The 22,286-nt window shown below is 40.2% G+C and overlaps 1 protein-coding gene across 31 annotated transcripts in view; it reads left to right on the top strand.

The window, feature by feature from the left end:
• MYCBP2 (MYC binding protein 2) overlaps positions 1 to 22,286 on the top strand; it is a 251,648-nt gene that overhangs the window by 70,884 nt on the left and 158,478 nt on the right. For 29 of the 31 annotated variants that reach the window (XM_078390804.1, XM_078390784.1, XM_078390803.1 and 26 more), the window contains exons 17-23: positions 3,099 to 3,200; positions 14,604 to 14,711; positions 19,591 to 19,710; positions 20,054 to 20,135; positions 20,886 to 21,003; positions 21,709 to 21,913; positions 22,106 to 22,259. In XM_078390804.1, the coding sequence (XP_078246930.1) occupies positions 3,099 to 3,200; positions 14,604 to 14,711; positions 19,591 to 19,710; positions 20,054 to 20,135; positions 20,886 to 21,003; positions 21,709 to 21,913; positions 22,106 to 22,259 (889 nt within the window). The remainder of the gene's footprint in view (positions 1 to 3,098; positions 3,201 to 14,603; positions 14,712 to 19,590; positions 19,711 to 20,053; positions 20,136 to 20,885; positions 21,004 to 21,708; positions 21,914 to 22,105; positions 22,260 to 22,286) is intronic. The other 2 variants (XM_078390789.1, XM_078390788.1) reach the window with 1 other exon arrangement.

The following is a 22,286-nucleotide window of genomic DNA, read 5'->3' as shown; positions in this document are numbered from 1 at the left end:
CGGAATGAAGATTTTCCAGCCTATCTTCCTACACCCATATCAGTTGCCGCATATAGTCCCCCTTCTTTACCGTTAGCAGGTTGTTCTTCATATCCTGAATAAGGATATCTTTGGTCTGCGTTTTTATTTCCTGGATGCCATGTAGCCAATTGCTCCACTGCCGTGGGTGCTTATCATCACCACTTATGGAATTTTGTATTGCCCATTCTGCGGATAGCTCCTGTACATCTTTACAGTTAAGGCCTCACATATCACCAGGGGGCAATGGGGTTGGTGCGTCACATGCACATTACTGCTTGCCATGCCTTTAAACCAACATCCAAATAACTGGTGGGTTGATGACCTGCCGTTTGATGGTATAGGGCTTTTTGGTCAGAAAACTGATGTTATTCTTGATGACCTGCTCAAGCTCTAATGGCGGTATGGTCATTTGCGGCATAACAATCGCAAGTTCCTGGAGTTGTTCCTACAAGCCTAGGGCATCCTGGGAATGTCAAAGCCCCCAACCCCATAGTTACCACCCCCCTGACATGTGGCAGGCAGAGCCCTGACCAATAAAACCGCAGGCAGGACCGCAAGACCAAGCAGTCTCTTTACTGCACCTGACTTCTCTGTCGTTGACCAAACAGTCCGTTTGACCCATTGTCTTTCTAATTGGAATGGTGTTATGCTCACCATATTTATCCGCTGGCTGTACATTTGGCAGGTGAGAACAATTCCGTGGCAGTCCGTCTCAGCAGACTACAGTCCTACTCTCATGAGCAGGCTCTCAACAATGCCATTTTCACCTCCTCCGTCGTTGATGGGGACTCCAGACATAGACATTTTTGCATTCCAGATGTACAAGAAGTGGGCCGTGTTCTGCTCCTGAGCCGGCATTGGCCGCAACTCCCTAGGGGGTGCCTTCCTGATGAATTGGTCACAGGGCCTCCTTTACATGTTTCCACCTTTCCCCCTTCTGTCATTCGAATCCAACATGAGTATGTGACCGTCATGCTTGGTCGCCTCGTCAGCCATGGTTCTCGATCCTGCTCCCGTGAGCCGCGGAATACATCATGCTGCAGCTGGTCTCTCATCTACTGTCTCGAGATAAGGGTTGGATATTTCATCCGGACCTCGAGTCCCTCCACCTGTTGGCTTGGAGACTTCCCCTTCTGTAACAGACATGCTCAATCATGTTCACAAACCTTCTGCCACTTTGACCTACTCCTATATTAGGTAGGCGTTCTGTCACTTTGCATCAAGTTGACATTTGCCTACTAGGCCAATGTCTCTGGATGCATTCCTTCAATTTCTCCTTCACCTGTTTCATCTGGGACTGGCCCGTTCTATTTGCAAGCTATTTCTCAGAGGCCTGGAGAATATGCGCCCTGCCTATAGACCACTTACACCTCAGCAGCTTTTGAGGCCTTCTTTCAAGCCCTTGGCATCAGCATCACTCTGCTTGCTCCTCAAAACTGCCTTTCTCCTGGCGGTAACCTTGTATCGCAGGACTGGAGGACTGGCTACTCTTAAGTGCAGATCCTCTTTTCTGCAGGTTAACCTTATGGCCAGACCTTACCTTCTTGCCTAGGGTTATTTTCTGCCTTCCATTTGAACCAGCCAGCTGGCCTTCCTGTTTTCTTTCCCACACCGTCTTCACCACTTGAGACAGCTCTGCATGCTTTAGATGTGAAGCGTGCTCTGTCATATTATGTGCATTGCACAACCGCTTTTCATGCCTCACAACGTCTCTTTGTCACCTTTGCTGGCTCCTCCTTTGGAGCACCGGCATCCTCTCAAACCATCTCTAGATGGATAGTCCAGACCATCCGTCTTGCCTATTATTTGGCAGAGACTCCTCTTCCAAAATCAGTGAGAGCTCACTCTACTAGAGCTGTAGTATCCTCAATGGCTTTTATCTGTGGGGTGGCCATCACGGATGTCTGCTGCGCTGCCATATGCACTACTCCATCTGCCTTCACCTCGCTCTACCACCTGGATGTCCATCTGAAGGCTCAGGCTGCCGTAGGTCGTGGTGTCCTGGCTTCTGCACTTTTGTGACGTCTCTCCTCCTGGTTAGTCAGCTTGCCAATCACCCATTAGTGTGCATTCATTCACAGAGACCACGAAGGAGAAAAAGAAGTTACTTACCTGTAACTCTGGTTCTTTGAGTGGGCCTCTGTGAATTCATACGTCCCACCCTCCTCCCCGCTGTCTGTCACGTATGCCATTGCATGTTAGGCAGAGGTGGTTGGTTCCTTAGAACTGAGGCACGGGGCCGGAGTTATATAGCCAGTGTAATGGAAGGTCCCAGCACTAAGTGCTTAAAGCTGTGAAAGTTTCTGAGGATGCTCTGCTCAAGCGCAGATTAACCCATTAGTGTGAATTCAGAAGCAGAGTTACAGGTAAGTAACTTCTCTTTCTAACAAAGTTACCAGAACTGGCCACTGGAGAGATAGAGACCATGCCATGTATCACATTCACTAGAGAAGCAAAGTTTTCATTTTGTGGTCCTATTAGATATATTAAAAATAAACAAGTATGTGTTGGTTCTAGATATATATTCCTTGAACAGAAAGCAGTGACAATTTCCCCATCCTACTACAGTCCCTTGTGCTATCACACACCATTTTAGAGGACTAAAGAACTTAGAACTTAGGACCAGCTTTGGAGGTGGGATGCAAGAGTCAGGACCTGATTGCAGAAGTGAATTTCTCTTGTTTGATCTCTGGATATTTTTCTCACATTCCTTTATATAAAATAACTCTATTCCCAGATTTGATTAAAAGTTCTGTTACTGGCCCTGGACTCCCCTCTTCCCCTGAGTCTTTATCCTGTTCCTGGAGGTTAGAAGAACCTTCAGAATAGCATGACTTGTAACAATGGGTGAGGGGGGAGGACTTCAGCAGGAAGTGGGAACTGGCCAAAAATGGAAATCACATTGTGCAAGTGAAGAGTGCTTTCCACTTGTATAGCAATATCTTTGTATCTAGGCATAGTACACCACTTTGATTTGAGGACACTAGGAATTCTAAAGTGACATTTTATGTTTGTGTGAGGGAGAAGACAACAGTCTACGAAACACTCTGTTCTCTCTGTGTCTCTGTCTGGTGCAGCTGTCCCTGTGCCGGGAGTTAACATTGAAGAACATCTCCAATTACGGCAAGAAGAAAAGCGTCAGCGTGTGAACAGGAGGCACAGATTGGAGGAAGGGAGAGGTTAGTAGGATTAGTTTTTCTTTCACAAATCGGTACATAAATAAAACATTAGTCTTAAAAACCTTTGAATGTAGATGAGCTTATACACTCCAAAAGTAGACATAGAAAGGATCCTATATGGTTTATCTGTTCTCATGGACTTTAATAGGAAAGAACATAGAAGGTTTGTTATCCACTCCCCCAAAAATACTGGGCTCAGGATATTAGGGATGGGTAAGTCTGGCTTCCTGGGTTACTAGGGTAATTTAGAATTTACTCTTTTTTTCAGATGAAATCTTCTCTGTGGTCTAAAACTATTAACAATAGATAATTTAAGGGAGCATTGCCTGTTTGATGATAGTGCTGCTGGTGAGATCCATAGAGAACATGTTACTTTCTGTCTGCTTTGTATACTGCCATGATTTGTTCAAGAGTTAACTATTTGCTTTACAACATTTAGAGTAACCATCCCGATTCAGATTTCTTGCAGATCTTCCTGAAGGCTTGTGGGTTCTGTAGTCCAATACCATCCTAAGGCACTAGGCAAACACTGTATTTTTTTCTTGCTAAAAATATCTCATTCATATGTTACGGAGACCAGTGCTTGGCATAAATGATCCTTGGGTGTGTTTCTTTGGAATTTGTCTGGGAATTGTTTAAAAATAATTTTCACTAATCAAACAAAAATGCTGCAATTTTGGTTACTGCTGTATGTTTAATGTTACAAAATACACAATTAGGGTATCAGTTCTGAAAAATCCTTCTGTTTGTGAGGGATTACTTTTTGATTTTCTTGATGAGTATGTGATTATCTTGTACAAACGGTTTCTAATATCATAGCTTTCCCAAATGGGGTTCTTTTTAGATATTTTGGACTGTATATCCCATCAGCTTCAGTTTTCGTGGCCATTGGTTAGAATTGTCAGCAGCTGTAGTCTCCTTTAGAGGGACGTGGTGGCGCTGTGGGCTAAACTGCAGAAGCCTGTGCTGCAGGGTCAGAAGACCAAGCAGTCATAAGATCGAATCCACGCGACGGAGTGAGCGCCCGTCGCTTCTCCCAGCTCCCGTCAACCTAGTGGTTCGAAAGCATGCAAATGCAAGTAGATAAATAGGGACCACCTTGGTGGGAAGGTAACAGCGTTCCGTGTCTAAGTCGCACTGGCCATGTGACCACGGAAGATTGTCTTCGGACAAAACGCTGGCTCTATGGCTTGGAAACGGGGATGAGCACCGCCCCCTAGAGTCGGACACGACTGGACAAAAATTGTCAAGGGGAACCTTTACCTTTACCTTTTGTAGTCTCCTTTGAGTCCATTTTTGAAGGCTGTAAAAGCTGAGTTTAAAGTAGATTATAATTTTATTGAATTAAATGCAAGTGTAAGACAAATTTCATTTGAGATTGATTAGATGTAGATTTAACAAAAAAAGGCCAGCTATATAGTTTACCTTATCGCTTAGTTTAGTAATAACCCTTTGTGAATGGTCAAGTTTGGTGGTCTCAAAACAATTGTAAACTGCAGAAAAGACTGAATACAGTGGTGCCTCACAAGACGAAAATAATTTGTTCCGTGAGACGTGTCGTCTTGTGAATTTTTCGTCTTGTGAAGCACGGTTTCCCATAGGAATGCATTGAAATTTAATTAATGCGTTCCTGTGGGTGAAAAAAGTCAGAACAAAGGCACTTACCAGGTAGGCCGAGTCCCGCTCCTCACGATGGCTTGGTAGACCTAGAGACCAAGGAGCGTCTGTAACAATGGCCCAAGCGCTGTCAAGCTGGTCACGGCTGCATGGCAGCACCGGCGGCTGCAGGGAGGGAGCAGTGGGACAAGGGCTGCCCGGAGGCAGCCACTGAGTGAGGGCTCCCATTGCCCTTCCTTGCAGGGGGAGCCGGCGGCTCGCCTGCTTGCTTGCTTGCTCGCCAGTTTTGCATGGAGCTGCTCTGGGTGAGCGCCGCTGGGCTCCGCGGGGACCTGCCCAGTGGATTCTCATGTTAGGGGGAGGGGGAGGAGGATGCTGGGGTCCCTTGCGGTGGATTGGGCTTGACCAAGTCACCATTGCTGTGACAGAGGCTTGCAGGCTGCATGCCTCGTGTCCGTGGGGAGCCTCCGAGGAGGCGAAAGCCCGTCTGGACCATCCTTGCTCTCGCAGTGGCGGCGAGACCTGGACAGGAAAGAAGCGATGCCTCGGCGCAGAGGTCAGTCACTTGCTCTTCCGGCCGGACTCAAATATCCGGGGGAGAAGCCCCCCGCATGCCAAAGAGGCGGAGGCAGATGAATGTGGCGGGCGGAGGGGCAGCAGCGCGTGGTGCTTCAGACCAAAGAGGAGCTTGAGCTCCTCCCCCAGATGTTTGAGTCCGGGTGTTCTGGACACAAACATCCATTGTTACAGATGCTACCAAGGCACCGTGAGGAGCGGGGCTCGGCCTATCTGGTAAGTGACTTTTTCTGATTTTTCGCCCATAGGAACACATTTATTAAATTTTAATGCATTCCTATGGGAAACTGCACTTTGCAAGACGAAAAATTCACAATAAGACACGTCTAGCGAGTCACCAAAAACATCGCAAAACGTTTCGTCTTGCTAGTTTTTCGTTGTGCAAGGCATTTGTCTTGCGAGGTACCACTGTAGTTTTCTGTTGTAAGGAGAAGTACAGCGATGAGCAAGTTCACTGCAAAATATATTACTTTCCAGCATGGAATTTCTAAGATATTCTAGGTATAGAATTTGCTTAAAAGAAATTGAGGAGAACACATAGCTTTGCTATTCAGGATTGAGCAGAGGTGTTTGTCCATGTTGTTTAATTTTGACAGTGTGTCCTTGTCATTTTTCCATTGCATTTTATTCCACATGAAGAAATAAATAGCAATAAAACATTACTGAGTGGTGTAAAAGCTAACTAAACCACTTGTGTCGTCTAGCTGAGGCATAGTGAGGAGAGAGATGAGGAGGAATAACCATTTCATTACTTTTGGGCCTCTGAGATTCTGGGTTAGAGAGAAGTTCAAGGTTCTCAAGTCTCTATATTTGTTGTGAGGCAAGGGTGACATAGCAATGATAATGCATGGTATGTACCATGCAAGTTTAAACACATGGAATTTAAACTTCTGCTGGAAGATCTGGAAATACCTTTCTTGGCTGTTGTCTTTTACAATGTCACACACAACAATACTGTAATTTTAAAAAACAGATAACAAGCTACAGATCAGCATGTTTTCATGTGAGAATGACAGGGAGGTGACTGGTAATTAACACTGGAAGACATAAAATGCCTTTGAACTGGTCTTGCTCAAATTCAGATCTTAAACTTTGGTGTACTCTTTTTTCTGAAACAACACAAAACCATTTGAAAGTCTAATTCTGAAATTTTGGAAATCTTCAGTTTTCATGGCAAATGGGAGTTTTAATATGGAGAATAATAATGCAGCTATGTTTCTTGTTTGGTTGACAGTGTTGGACTGATGGCCACATCAGAACAGAACAAAACCTGCTGGATAGCTCAGTGGCTTAGGTCGCTGGCTAAAAAGCCAAAGTTGGGAGTTTGATTCCCCACTGTGCCTCCTTGAGAGGGGATGGACTCAGTAATCCATAGGATCCCTTCCAGCTCTGCAGTTCAAATTTATTATTATAAAAAAAGTAAAAGCTGATAATATGCCAAAATGCATAAGAGAAAAATCAAATAAGAATAGAGGTCATTGTGACTTTTGCCCCTCGTGGCCCCTGTTTCTCTTCCAAACACAAAGCACGCGGAGGCAAACCTATCACCTTTTCACACGCTGCCACCAGTTGATCACTAAATCAACGTACTTTACTTAGGAAAGATGAAGGTCCATTCAGTTTTCACTTTTTCTTAAAACAGGTTTATTAATTACAGATGTTTCTTTAATAATTCATAAGTATTTACTTCAGGTTCATCATTCATCAATCTTCTATTTAAATCTCACAGGTTACTATTCACTCCTCAGACTAATCACACCTCAGATCTCCCAACTCTTTCTCTCTCCCTAACTCTGACTGAACTCTACTCTCTGTTCTCCTCTCAGGCTCCACCTTTAGAACATCTCTGGTGGCCCCACCTCTCAACCACATAAGCATAGAACATGATTAACGCATGACTTATTCAGCATAATAAGGATGAACGCTATAGTCATATGTTCCTCAAACTCTGTGAGATACTCTGTGAGATCTGTTGCTCTGATTTCAGTGGACAAATGGTGAGGCAGTAATTAAGATGGGTGTTAGGAAAGATGGCAGTGGATGCCACAAAATTAATAGGTTGCCTAATCAGATGTGATTTGGCAAATTCCAAAATAAATTCATACTGTATAGCAAAAACATCTTAGAGAATTTTGAGGAAATCATGATGGAAAAAAGGCTGCTATGGTGTTTTTAGTTATAAATGGTATGCCTTCCTCTGCTCTGATTTCCATTTGCTTGTATTCATCTTGCATTTTAGAGAAAGGATAACTTACAACATGTGTGGTACAGCAAGAGAAGACTATTACAGTGAAAGTCATGTGGCACTTTCATCAATAGATTAAGGGCACAGAGCTGCAAGTGGTAAATTCTGATCAACCAGGAAGAAGCTTTTGGTAAAGACAGAAAGGTTGCTACTGTAAATTATCACTTAACAGTAGTTTCATTCAGTGTCTCTTGAGTTTGCGTTTCTCCAGGCTATCTGAATTAGCATTAATGAAATGCACTTGCCTCACAATACTCATTCTCAAAGATTTGTATAGGGTCACCCATTTTAAGATGAAAAGCTCTCTAACCCTACAAATTATTTGAACAAATTGGAATGATTTGGAGACACTGTAGTTCACATGTTAATATATGAGTTTGGGAACTGACAAATGTGTTCACACCCTAAGACAAAGCATGATGTTGATGTCTTTTAAAATTATAATGAAATCGGCATCTAGGAATCAGTTTTTAATACAATATTAAAACAGAATAATCAGCATTATGTAGTCTGTGACTGCATATAATAGAAAGAACCATAGACTGTTGCTTTAGTTGACACAGCTTTTTATTTTTTATTATTATTATTTTCTTTAAGGGGCCATGACTTTTTGTTTTAATTTTACATATTAGAACATGGGTCTGTTGACAGAGCCTAGTGAATTGGTGTTGAGTCTATGTGCAGAGACCCCTGTTCTAGTCTGATGTACACAGTACAGACATTATACAGGTCTGGAGGTGAGATTACAGTCTGTCTGTACCAGTGATGGTGAACCTTTTTGAGCCCAGGTGCCCAAAGAGCAACACAAAACCAAATTATTTATTTCAAAGTGCCAACACTGCAATTAAACCTGAATACTGAGGTTTTAGTTTAGAAAAAACAACTCATGTCATTTACACATTTTGTCTGTCTGGTTCTTTATTGATTCCTCCAACTGACAGCTCTTTTAGAAAAAACTCAAGTGCAAAATGCTACACTGAATTAAATGCACCCTATTTATAAAGCTTATTAAGTACATTGAAATCCTGAACTTGTTTCCTCCAGAGTAAGCTACCCTCAGAAAAGCAGCTATATATAGGAGTGCAAATTTTTAAAGTGTATATCTACATTTTATACACTACATAAAGTGTATACACACATTTCACTTATTTGAAATGTAGTGTTGGAAAAGACATTTACAGATATCATGACTTGTCAGAAAGATAAGTAAATCAAATTAAGCGAGGACTCTCACTAGAAGCTAAAATAACCAAGCAAAGGGTATTGTACTACAGTGGCATCATGAGAAGACAAGCTCACTGGAAAAGGTAGCAATGCAGAAAAAAAGTGCAATGCGTAGGAAAAAAGAAAGACTGCACATGAGATGGATTGACTCAATAAAGGAACCACAGTCTTGTTTGTAAGACCTTTCTTTAGTGTTGCAGTCAAAGCAGGACCAGGAGCAGGGAGACTGGGATTCACATTTGGGGAATAAACTATGACAATTTGGCCTGCTTTGGGGATGAGAAACAGAGAAACGTGATTGCTACACACTTCAGAAATCTAGTCCCAGGTGTGTTGGTTGTCTTTTACTAGGTGTTTGTTGTTAGTGAGACTCTGCTAAATATTCCAGTTCTGCCTAGTTCAATTTAGAGTCGGAACAGAATCTTGAAATACTGTACTTGCTGTTCTCAGCAAAAACAGCAGAGCTGAATGCAGTGGAGATTAACTTTGGAAGGTTCCTTTTTTCATGATTTTATTTATATTAATGTTTAATTTATATACAGTGGTGCCTCGCTTAACGATTGCCTTGTTCAACGATGTATTCGCTTAGCAATGAGGTTTCTGGAGCGATTTTGCGCTCCATTTAATGATGTTCCCTATGGGGAAAATTCACATAGCGACATTGGGACCTTGCCTCGCTTAGCGATACAGTTTTAGGTCCCCTGTTTCGCTTAGCAATGTTCTGTTTTTGCAATTTTAAGTGTGTCTTAAAAGGTTCAAAAATGGTTTTAAATGCTTGGAATCGTTAGTGCACCTTCTAAAATGTGTGCAAACTTAATTTGGCTTTGTTCTGACACTTCGTTAATTTTTGGTGAATTTTCCCCCCATTAAAATGCATTGAACCCGATTTTGACAGCTGTCAAAATTGGGTTCAATGCATTTCAATGGGGGAAAAATGCACCAAAAATTAACGAAGAGTCAGAACAAAGCCAAATTAAGTTTGCACACGTTTTAGAAGGCGCACTAACGAAACCCAATCATTTAAAACAGTTTCTGCCTCTTCGTTAAATTTTGGTGAATTTTTTTCTCCCCCATTGGAAAGCATTGAACCCGATTTTGACAGCTGTCAAAATCGGGTTTAATGCATTTCAATGGAGGAAAATAATTCACCAAAAATTAACGAAGAGTCAGAACAAAGCCAAATTAAGTTTGCACACATTTTAGAAGGTGCACTAATGATCCCAAGCATTTAAAACAGTTTTTAATCTTTTAAGACACACTTAAAATTGCAAAAATGAACATCGCAAAACCATTGAAATGCATTGAATAGGCTTCAATGCATTCCAATGGAGGATACATTGTTTCGCTTAGCGATGGTTCCTATGGGGATTTTCGCTTAAGGACGGCAATCCGTTCCCATTGGAACAGATTAACCAGTTTTCAATGCATCTCTATGGGAAAACGTGTTTCGCTTAGCAATGTTTTCCCATAGCGATGTTTTTTTTTTGGGAACCAATTAACATCATTAAGCGAGGCACCACTGTACTATTCTATTAGTCCCAAGGCATTATTCTGGGCAGCTTACAGACAATTACAAACCAGGACAAACAAACTATGGACACTAAAATGTAACAGAAACAGCAATGACAAATCAAAACCATAAAAGCTAATGGCACCAACAAATTTTCACAATAAAGAGGACCAGATGCTCAGGAAGGGTTGGATTGAAAAGTCTCCCTGAAGAGTAGTGTTTTTTAAAGTGCAACCCCCATCTCTGTTGTGTGCTTTCTTTGAAAAGCTACTTTTTGTTTTCACTTCACTTGTTTATTTTGCATAGTATCCTGTGACTGGTCACATCTATCATGGCAGTTTTTCTCAATGTTCCCAGTTTGGGGACCCTGGGAATCAAAAACAGAGTCTAGGGACTTTGCTGAAGCCTCAGATGATCAGGATCTAACCAGTATTTTAATGAAGATCACCTAAGGAACCTGATAAATGGCATAACTGAATTCAATTAAAGATAGGCGGAGGCATTCTAAATGTTATACTTAACCAATGAATGGATTAAGTACTCATACTGTTACTTCGTCCTTTAAAAATCCAGAAAGATGAATGAATAATCATTTATCAAGTCTGTCTTCCTATATAAACACGCTGGTAATAAGTACCATTGACTACAAGGGACTTACACTTGTATAAACAGGAATAGCACTGTATTTAAGAAGTGTTATATCACAGGATTGCAGAGCTCCATTCCATAATATATGGTGAAGCTCTGATGATATATTTCTGATATATTTCTATAGTACTATAATTTTTCAAACCTTGACCTATTGCTGCCAAGTTAAAAGGTTTTCTCTCTCTCTCTCTCTTTCTTATGCTACCCATCTACCCACGGTATTTTGGGTGGTTCACAACACAATCAAACAAAAAACATAATTTCAAGTATAAAATAAATTCAACATATAAAACAACATAAAATATAATGACAATTAAATAATCACATAATAAGATATTAGATATTTAAATATTTCAGATGATGCAGAGGGCAGAAAGATATTGTCATCAAAGGCTGTTTTAAGACGAACATGTTTAGGCTTATTTTGTTCATTTCCCTTGTTGTTTTTTAGTTGTTAAGTCATGTCTGACTCTTCGTGGCCCCATGGACCAGAGCACCCCAGGACCTCCTGCCTTCCACTGCCTCCCAGAGTTTAGTCAAATTCATGTTGGTAGCTTCGGTGACTTTGTCCAACCATCTCATCCTCTGACATCTCCTTCTCCTCTTCCCTTCACACTTTCCCAACATCAGGGGCTTTTCCATGGAGTCCTCTTCTCATCAGATGGCCAAAGTATTGAAGCTTCAGCTTCAGGATCTGTCCTTCCAGTGAGCACTCGGGGATGATTTCCTTCAAAATGAATAGATTTGTTGTCCACGGGACTCTCAAGAGTCTCCTCCAGCACCACAATTCAAAAGCATCAATTCTTTGGCGGTCAGCCTTCTTTATGGTCCAGCTCTCACTTCCATATATCACTACTGGAAAAACCATAGCTTTCACTATGCGGACCTTTGTCAGCAAGGTGACATCTCTGCTTTTTAAGATGCTATCAAGGTTTGTCATCGCTTCCCTCCCCAGAAGCAGGTGTCTTTTAATTTCGTGGCTGCTGTCTCCATCTGCACTGATCATGGAGCCCAAGAAAGTAAAATCTGTCACTGCCTCCATATCTTCCCCTTGAATTTCCGAGGAGGTGATGGAACCAGTGGCCATGATCTTAGTTTTTTTGATGTTGAGCTTCAGACCATTTTTTGCACTCTCCTCTTTCACCCTCATTAAGAGATTCTTTAATTCCTCCTCACTTTCTGCCATCAGAGTGGCATCATCTGCATATTGGAGGTTGTTGATATTTCTTCTGGCAATCTTAATTCCGACTTGGAATTCATCCAGTCCTGCCTTTAGCTTGATGTATTCTGCATATAAGTTAAATAGCAGGGGAACAATATATAGCCTTGTCGTACTCTTTTCCCAGGTTTGAACCAATCAGTTGTTCCATATCCAGTTTTAACTGTTGCTTCCTGTCCCACATATAGATTTCTCAGGAGATAGGTATGGTGGTCAGGCACTCCCATTTCTTTAAGAACTCGCCATTATTTGTTGTGGTCCACACAGTCAAGTATTTTCCCTATTTACCAAAAAAAGACATTTCAGGGCCATATTTTGGATTAAAAATAGAACTATGTGGAATATGCCTTAAAATTACTTCCACCTCCCACTCTCACAAACAGAAAGTAATTTGTAAGGCTGGCCAGAAAAAAAAATCAAGTGTGTACCATAATACAACCTTACTGAAATCCTTTACTTGGTCCTTCTGAATGCAGTGCAATCCACCAATTGTGGTTAGCTTTTGATGCATTTTTAATTCTGGTTTCATGAGTCAAGTTTCTCTGTGTCTCTCTTTCTCTCTCACACACAGAAACACTTTGGAAGGTTCCTTTGTTCGTGGTTTCATGAAAGAGTCAGTTTCTCTCTCACACAACCTCCCTCCCTCCCTAAATTTTCAACAATCATTTGCATCAGTTCAGTATGTTTCTGTTTCCTCTCATTATATTTAAACAAGCTGATGAATTCACCTGTCCCTCTCACGCACCTTCCTTCCCACCTTATTTGGAGCTTTCCCTCCTGCTTGCAGTCACCTCTGGGGGAAGTAGTAATTCAGAAGCTGGATTGACTTCCCCATGCTGTTGTACAGCAGTAAACAATAAAGCAGCCTTGTCTCCGATCTCTAAAAGAACTGATTTACAAGTGGCACAACCAAGGAAGGTAGCAGGGATAGGTGGCTTACAATCGTGCAGTTTGAGGTTCAGCTGTGGGGGCTGGGTTGGCGGAGGGGGTAGCACTCCGCTCATGTGCCCAGGGAGTGATCTCCACGTGCCGGCTGTGGCACACATGCCATAGGTTTGCCGTCACTGGTATGTACCATCTCAAACCCTAATATGTGGATATGCACTGTCTGCAGAATGCACCTTGACCCTGATAGAACTACATTGCAGGCAAAGAGATTTGTGTTTAACTAAGAAATCAAACTGAGTCTAACTTAAAACAATTCTTATACTTCAGGGTGCAGTTTGAAAACTGATTTAACCACAGTCCCTGTGACCAAATATGGAAACTCATAAAAAAACAGACAGGTAAATTACAGCCAAATGAACATTATTGGAAGCAGTGTGATCAAATAATTGTCTCTGTGTTGTAGGAGACAATCAAAGTTCTTCTTCCACTGATCAGCAGTTCAGTGTTGCTTCACTCTTCTTTAGCCTTCCTAGCTCCTAGTCTTGCTACTTCTGTCCTTTCCCATCTCCTGGTCTTGCTGTTTTTTCATTGCTCCCAGCCTGAGTTCCGATGGCAATCAAGAAGGTAGAGATGCTGCACAAAGTCTGAGAAGTAGATCACTGCTAGGCCTAATGAAGAGTTGCAAATATGGAGGCATAACAGTTTCATTGCTTTAAGGACTTGGAGATTTTGAGTTACAGAGAATAGTGACAAAACAATTCTTCATATTTCTGTTGACTAGCCATACCTCCAGAGCAACCATTTTGTGGTTTGCATTGGGTTGGACACTGAGACCTCCTCACATCTTAGAGAAATTTGGGTATGAGCTTTGTGTCTTTTGTCATAATAAACTTGTTAACCTTTAAAATGCTGAGAGATTCTTTTTGTTTTAAGGCTGAGTACATTATGGAATGCAAAATTATGTAGAAATGTTTCTTATGATATCTGAGGAAATTACGGTTTCATATGTATTCTGAAACAGACTAACTCACCTGCGTCTTTTAAGTATTTAATATAACAAACATCACAGTTATTGTTGCACAGGTCATAATCCTGATTTGACACTGCATATTAGCATGAATTTAGTCTTCATGTTTTCAGATGGATTTTTTTCCAGTTGGTTTAGGGTATTTTTTTAGGACAAACCTCTACTGGTTTTATCTATAAGAATGCAGACTAATTTGGGAAGAAAATTCTCCTTTAGTTTTCATATCCTTATAGTAAAACTAAATGTTATTCTTGTCTTAATTATATAAGGTAATGTAGAAGTGGTCTGATTCGAATTACAGTAATTTTTCCAGTCGTCAGACATATTGAACATTGACTGTTGCATCATTTCTCATGCTTCAAATTCATTCATTCATTACTTTATGTATTGAACACATTGTTTTCATTTTGTGAGCTTTCCTATGCATGTGCAAAAAATTTTCTCCTCAGGCCCCCTTGTATTTCCTGGTCCTATTTTTATGAACCATCGAGAGCAGGCTCTAGCCAGAATAAGTTCCCATCCACAACAGCTAAAGCATAAACGGGACAAGCATAAAGGTATTTAGTCTTCCTTATTGACTGGGGTTGGATCACAACTGTTTCAGAAGTGCACAAAACCAATAATTTCTTCTAGTGATTTTTCTATAACCTGAGAAGAAAGAAAACATGTTTTCGGTGCTGGGCTATGTTGCTACAAAGAGTTCATGAAAATGTAGCAATGGCTAGTATATTAAAGATAAAAAACCAAAATTTTTTAAAACAACAATGTGCTCTATGTGGGGCTGCCTTTGGAAAGTATTTGGAAATTTCAACAGGTCCAGAATGCTATAATCCAGATTGTTAACTGGACTGGTTATAGGGAGCGCTCCCCTGTTACAACTCCATGGTTGCCAGACTCCATGGTTGCCATACCATTTCCAGTCACAAGCCAAAGTCCTGTTTTTGATTTATAGGGGTATAAAGGTTCTGGGTCCAAGCTGGAAGGCTACATTTCTCTTTGTTGAGCCTACATGGGCTTTAAAATCATCAGAGGAAGCCTTTGTCACATTCAGCCCTTGTGTCTTTGCATTTGGAGAGGGCCTTCTCTGTCTGCTCCCAAGCAGTGGAGCTTCCTCCCGTGGGAGGTCAGGCAGAATCCCTTTTTGCTGTCCTTTATTTTATTATATTTATTTAAAATGTTTTTATTCTGTCTTTCCCCTTAAAAGGACCCATTCTTCCACAGACAGGCAAAGATTTTTCTCTTGCTTCAGGCATTTTCTCAGTAACTAGCTGCTTAAGAGTTGGGCTGCTGTTTTGTTTGTTTGTTTTTCCCTCTTCTTCCAATTTTTATATTGTTTTTTTAAAATATTGTAAACTGTATTGGGTCATCTTAAACAGAAAGGTTGGAAAGATATTTATATGAATAAATGATAAATAATCATATTAGAATCTGTTAATAAAGTTAAAACAATGATTATGTTTTGCTAAAGACATCCCAGTAAATGCATATGATAAGAGAATGAAAAAGTTATGTATCATTATATTTATATATATTCTTATTATTGAGTACATTACTGAGTATTTAGGTGTAAGGGTTCAAAGGATGATCCATTGAGTTTGGAAGATTTCCATTTTATTTGCAGTGCACTGAATTATGTATAACTTTGATTTATTTTTTAAAATATATTCTAATATCTGTACTGAATACAAAATCTAATTTAAAACATGTCAATAGTATGGACTCTCAGCCTTTTCCCCTTCAGCTGTTTTGAATTTCATTTCCTGGAAGCCCTGACCATTGGCCACCTTTAGTGGCTGGAATCCAGAATCTTTTTCTGTGCAGTGGACATCACAGATGTCTGCCGTGCTGCCATATGCGCCACTCCATCTACCTTCATTTATTTATTTATTTATTTATTGCATTTATATGCCGCCCATCTAGACATAGTCTACTCTGGGCGGCTACTCATCTCGCACTACCACCTGGATGTCTGGCTGAAGGGTCAGGCTGTGTTGGGTTGTGGTGTCCTGGCTTCTGCACTTTCATGACGTCCCTCCTCCTAGTTAGTCAGCTTGCCAGTCACCCATTAGTGTGCATTCATTCACAGAGACCACGAAGAAGAAAAAGAAGTTACTTATCTGTAACTCTGGTTCTTCAAGTGGTCCTCTGTGAATTCACACATCCTGCCCTCCTCCCCACTGTCATCACATATGCCATCACATGCTGGGCAGCGGCGGTCGGTTCCTTAGAACTGAGGCACTAGGTGCCGGGGCGGAGTTATATAGCCAGGTGTAGGGGAGATCCCGGCACCAAGTGCTTAAAGCTGTGGAAGCTTCCGAGGATGCTATACTCAGGTGCAGATTAACCCATAAGTGTGAATTCACAGAGGACCACTCGAAGAACCAGAGTTACAGGTAAGTAACTTTTTTTCCATCAGTGATGTCTGCTGTTCTGTCAACTCATAATTTATGGGTTGTTCCATAAATTGTTTCTCTGTTGATATGTTTCTTCCCCTATTGCATCTACCTGTACTCTCCATTTGTCTCCCCTACTATGGTCTCTGTTCTGTGTTGATTTTTCTTTTGCCACATTTTCTAGTTCTTGCAATTCCCATTCTGAAAACATTTTACTCTGGATGATAAACCTTCTTTGGTCCATTAATCATTGTTCAGTTATGTCACTACTTGGGTGTTTCCTCTTCCAAATTTCCGCCATTCTTTTTTGAAAACCACATGTGGTTGGATTCCCTCCTAAATACATTTCATAATTTCTCCATTTTTGGTGGTAGTCTGAGTTTTGCATTTACGTTGTTCCAGTAGCTTTGCAGCAGCCTGTCCTGGTTCCTCCACAGGGTCTGCTAAGCCCTGTAGCCCATTTGCCACCATATGTTCAGGGGCATAGATTTATCTTTCGTCAACTGGTTGTATGACTGTGCTCACTTTTCTGTTGTTTATTTCAACTCCCTAATTCCCTTCCTCTTTATTTAATCCCTGACCTGACTCCTTTCTGCATTTTCATCCTTTGCTTTGGTCTCTATGGTAATTCCCAAAATTAGTAGACAAGAAGCAGGCATCACTACTTTGGGATGTCCTGTTCTTAAAGGAGTTCTGTGCACCCTTGCCCATCTCCTTCAGTAGTTTGGACATACAGAAATCAACATTGTATTCAGCAGTGATTCCTGAGACCCACTGAAGTAGCACATTGGTGTCTGCATAATGGCTCACTGGCACCTAAGTTTGGCCATTACAGCAATATGGGACCTAGATGTTAAGTAGTATCAGTATAAAGGATAAGAGAGATTGAAATACCATTGTAGTTGTAGGATCCACTCATGCTATGTATTCCAGTAATTCAGAGTGTCCATCTCTCATTAAAGCCTCTGCAGGTGGCCTGAAGAGTAAAAACATAACAAAAACAGCAAGATTGAAATAGTGGTTTGTTTCAGAATTTCAATTAAAGATTTTCAGTTTCATTGGGTATGGTGTGCACCAATACAGAGTAATAGATGTGGAGCTGTCGAAGAGAACAATGTAGTTAATTTTTTTGATTGCTGAGTTTTCATAGTGGTAATAATAGACAGAAATGGCAAAATTGTAATAATCTTAGCATTATAATTTTTACAAATTTTGGGGCTTTTGTAAAACTTACTGAATGTGTATTTTGTCACCTTGGAAGTCTTAGTTACCGTAAGTATTGTGTTTAGAAATTAGAAAACATGGAATGTGGGAGAATGTAACTAGTTCTATAATCATAGTAGGTCATTATCTTCTACAGTGTCATTCTCTTCAAAATATAAAGACATATTTCAGTTGAAATAGAGTTTGGTGCTAAATTCAGTATGCTATTAGTACATTTCCTCTTTATCCCCCAGCTAATTTATGTGGCAGCTGAGAAACTGGCCTTAGAGGGTTTTCAGATCTGTTTGTAGAGATAAATGGGGATGGGATGAAGCTGTCTTCCCTTTCAGTTTCATCGTATTCAACCAGTGGATAACCTCCTTTAAATCTTTCCCATTGTGTTTAACACAATAGTTATGAATCATTTTCAGACATAGTGTGAAACTTTTGTCAGTGTGCATGCTGTGCTGTCCATAAATCTGTGTTTTATATGTAAGATTTTTTTTCAGCTCCTCTTTAATTTTAGACTCTCTGTGTAAGTAATTACAGTGGTACCTCAGTTTACAAATTTAATGCGTTCTCCAGGAAGTTTCGTATTGTGAAAAATTCATAAACCGAAACGTGGTTTCCCACAGGAACGCATTGAAAACCAATTAATCTGTTCTGGAGGTCAGAAAAAAGATTTTAAAAAGTATTTTATCTGTTCAAACTCTTTATAAAAAGTGCACTTTTAAAAACAGGCAGAACACACAGTAAGGCATGCAAACAATGAAGCTCAGCTTCCTACCTTTTCACCAGTTGAGAAAAGCACCGAAAAAATTCCAAAAGTCCCAAAACCGCTGCAAAATTTCCAGAATGGGTCCAAAAGTCGATGCAAAAACCGCTTCAACACCTCCACACTCAACACTACATGGTACCCACAGACTCCAACATGCACGGGGGTGGCGCTAAAAACCTCCCAGGCACAATACATCCTGGGGAAACTTGCTTTGTATTGCAAAATAAAATCGTAAACCGAGGCATTATTTTTAATGGATTTTCATTCGTATACTGAAAATTACGTTAACCGAGGCATTCATAAACCAAGGTACCACTGTAAATTGGAAAGGAATATGCATAGCTCAGTAGAAGAGCACAAGAATCACATACTGAAGGTCTGAGATTCAGTCCTAAGTATCTCTTGTTGGGAAAGATTCATATCTGAAACTCTAGGAAGTTGCTACCAGTTAATGAAGACAGCATTGAGCTAGATTAATCAATAGTCTGAGCCAGCACAAGTCTTCCTGTGTTCCTCTGTTTGTAAGCACTGGTGGAAGTTGACACATCAAACTTCAGTCTTGGTGTTTGCACTTTATTTTGGTTAAAGTCTTTTCCATTGAATTAAAATTTCTGTTAATGTAGAGTACTAGTTTTAACAATCAGACGCTGATGTTAGGAAAGTGTGAAGGCAGGAGGAGAAGGGGGCAACAGAGGATGAGATGGTTGGACAGTGTCATCGAAGCTACCAACATGAATTTATCCAAACTCCGGGAGGCAGTGGAAGGCATGAGGGCCTGGCGTGCTCTGGTCCATGGGGTCACAGAGTCAGACATGACTAAATGACTAAACAACAACAACAACAACAAGTTTTAGCAATATTGCCTTCAAAAGGAATTTATAAGTGCTTTTATGTTTGTACCTCCCATTTAAAATAGGTCCAGGCCTATTTTTTCCGTTGCATATTTCTAACCACCCAGCTGATTATTTGCCCACCCTATTTCCTTGGATAGGTCTGGATAACTGTTAATCTTGAAGTTCATTGGTGAACAGAACAGGATACAATTCTCTGTTACATTTTTAGATGGAAGTGGAGATAGAAGTGAGAAAGATGCCAGCAAAATCACAACCTACCCCCCTGGAGCTGTTCGTTTTGACTGTGAACTCAGAGCACTGCAAGTTAGTTGTGGATTTCACCATTCAGGTACTTAACTGTGGTATTACTACCATGTTGTCTTACTCATTCCCATATTTGTTATTCAGGCCAAGGGAGAAAATTGGTGAGCTCTTTGCATATTTGTGTCAGATACTTCAGTCCTTAACATGGTACTTGATGTCTCTAGAATCATCTCATTATTACTATTCTTTATCCAACAGTTCTTCAAGAGATGTGTTAATCTACAGACACACACACCTCGTTTCTCTGAAAGACCTCTGTATTAATGCATATTCTGTGTAGGCAGCCATTCCTCTTACTTGATTGCATTGCATTGATAGTTTTTCTATTAAAAATGTGTATTTGTAAAACGTCACATTTTGACCCCTAGTTGTTCTGATGGAGAATGGTGATGTTTACACATTTGGATATGGGCAGCATGGACAACTCGGGCATGGTGATGTTAATTCCAGGTATGGCAATATTTTAACATTAATGTGTATGTTTTCTCTGAAATGGTTGCATCTTCTGTTCTGTTTTCAGAGAAAAATTAATTTTCAGCTTTCCCTAAACTGACCTAGCTCTCTCTTTGAAAAGAGCATGTAACCATTGAGCTTTAGTGTGTCTTGGAGATAATAAAGTTTGCTAAGATTATAATAATTATGTTGGAAAGTATATCTGTAATAAACTTGTAAAGTAATGACATTACTAAATGCATATAAAATATGGTTTGTGATTAAGTATTTCAGAGATTTATTTATCTGAAAGCATCATTTAGTGCACAATTCTCTTTCTTCATGTTGAAGTCTTTATAATAGCAAAGTAGCTGATGGGAGGCCAATGAGTGAACCAGTTAGCAGCTGCAGTTGATCACCTTAAGAGCTGGCTTTGATTACAGTCAGGTATTTGCACCATGTTCAGTATACAGTATATCATTTACTGACAGAACATATTTATGGAAAACAAAGCAGTTAGAATACATCAACTAAGTACCTTATTTTCAAGAGAAGCATTGCCATTTTCTGCATAGATGGAAAGTGGCATGGATATTTTAAACTGTGCATTCCTCTCATATACCACAGGAAATGGTTAGTTATTTTAACGATGATATACCTAGGTAGGATGTTTCTGAGAGAAAATTTGTGTGTGTGTGTGTGTGTGTAAGTGTGTGTAAGTGTGTGTAAATATAAAAGAATAACTTACACTGGCTTTTTTCATGTTAGGGGATGCCCTACTCTGGTACAGGCACTACCAGGATCTAGCACTCAGGTGACTGCTGGCAGTAATCATACAGCTATACTGTTAATGGATGGTCAAGTCTTCACATTTGGAAGCTTCTCTGTAAGCATTTTAAAAATATGTATTTTATGAGTTCCAACAGACTCTTAAAAATAGTAATTACTTTATATGGTTTCTTAAGGCTGATGTTGTTAGGGTAGGGAGTAACTAAAACATGAAATACCACTGTGGTGTGCAATGTGATTGGTGGGTTGAAAACAGATTTTTCAAGGGTGAAATAATTTCCTACAGCTCTTATGAGTCAAGTGCCAAATCCCACAATGTGTTCTGGGGCCCTTGGGGGACAATGTCCTCTGATGCATCTAAGTTATTCAGTCTGTTGCTGTAGAAGCTGGCATGATGGGTCCAAGTCCACCAATGACCATAAGAAATAAAATTATTTCCTACTGCCACATTTGTGTGCGGATAACAAGGATAAGAATAATAACCTTTTCATTAATTCATTTCAGTAATACCCATCTCACGTAGAATCCAGAGAAGGTCAAATGTTAGTAACTTAGTGTAATACTAATAATAAATATTAATACAGCCATGGATTTTCCAGTATGCAGATAATTTATTCTCATCAGACTGTAAAAACTGAAGCATGATTAGTTTTGGAAATACAGAATATTTGTTCCATCTGTTGTAATCATTTTTAGTGTTTAGCTGCTTTAGTGCTCTAGCTTGTATTTGCAACACTGTACATGTTTGAGGATGCTAATTTTTGAATTTTTAATCATTAAAATTTCTGATTTGCATCTTTAGAAAGGGCAGCTTGGAAGACCCATTTTGGATATTCCTTACTGGAATGCAAAGCCAGCACCCATGCCTAATATAGGATCTAAATATGGACGCAAGGCTACATGGATTGGAGCCAGTGGTGACCAGACTTTTCTTCGGATTGATGAAGCTCTCATTAACTCTCATGTGCTTGCTACATCAGAGATCTTTGCTAGCAGACATATAATAGGCAAGGTTCATTTGCTCTTTAATTGTAATTGAAAGGAACAAATGATATCAATCTCTGTTTGTTGTGGTTGATTTGACCTAATGTCTGGTTTCTTTCAAACAAATTTTGATTTCATCTTTTTGTACAATTTGCTTTGCTTTTGAGATAATAATTGAAAACTAAATATACACATTTTATTTATATTTTCCCCAGGCTTAGTACCTTCTTCTATATCAGAGCCTCCACCATTTAAGTGTCTTTTGATAAATAAAGTTGATGGAAGTTGTAAAACATTTAATGATTCTGAACAGGAAGACCTACAAGGATTTGGTGTATGTCTAGATCCTGTTTATGATGTTGTTTGGAGGTAAGTGGTGGTTGATGATAGCTGTTG

This window comes from Pogona vitticeps, chromosome 3 (genome assembly GCF_051106095.1).
Source record: "Pogona vitticeps strain Pit_001003342236 chromosome 3, PviZW2.1, whole genome shotgun sequence".
Lineage (NCBI taxonomy): Eukaryota > Metazoa > Chordata > Lepidosauria > Squamata > Agamidae > Pogona > Pogona vitticeps.
The sequence above is the reverse complement of the archived record's forward strand: the minus strand, read 5'-3'. Positions and strand labels throughout refer to the sequence as shown.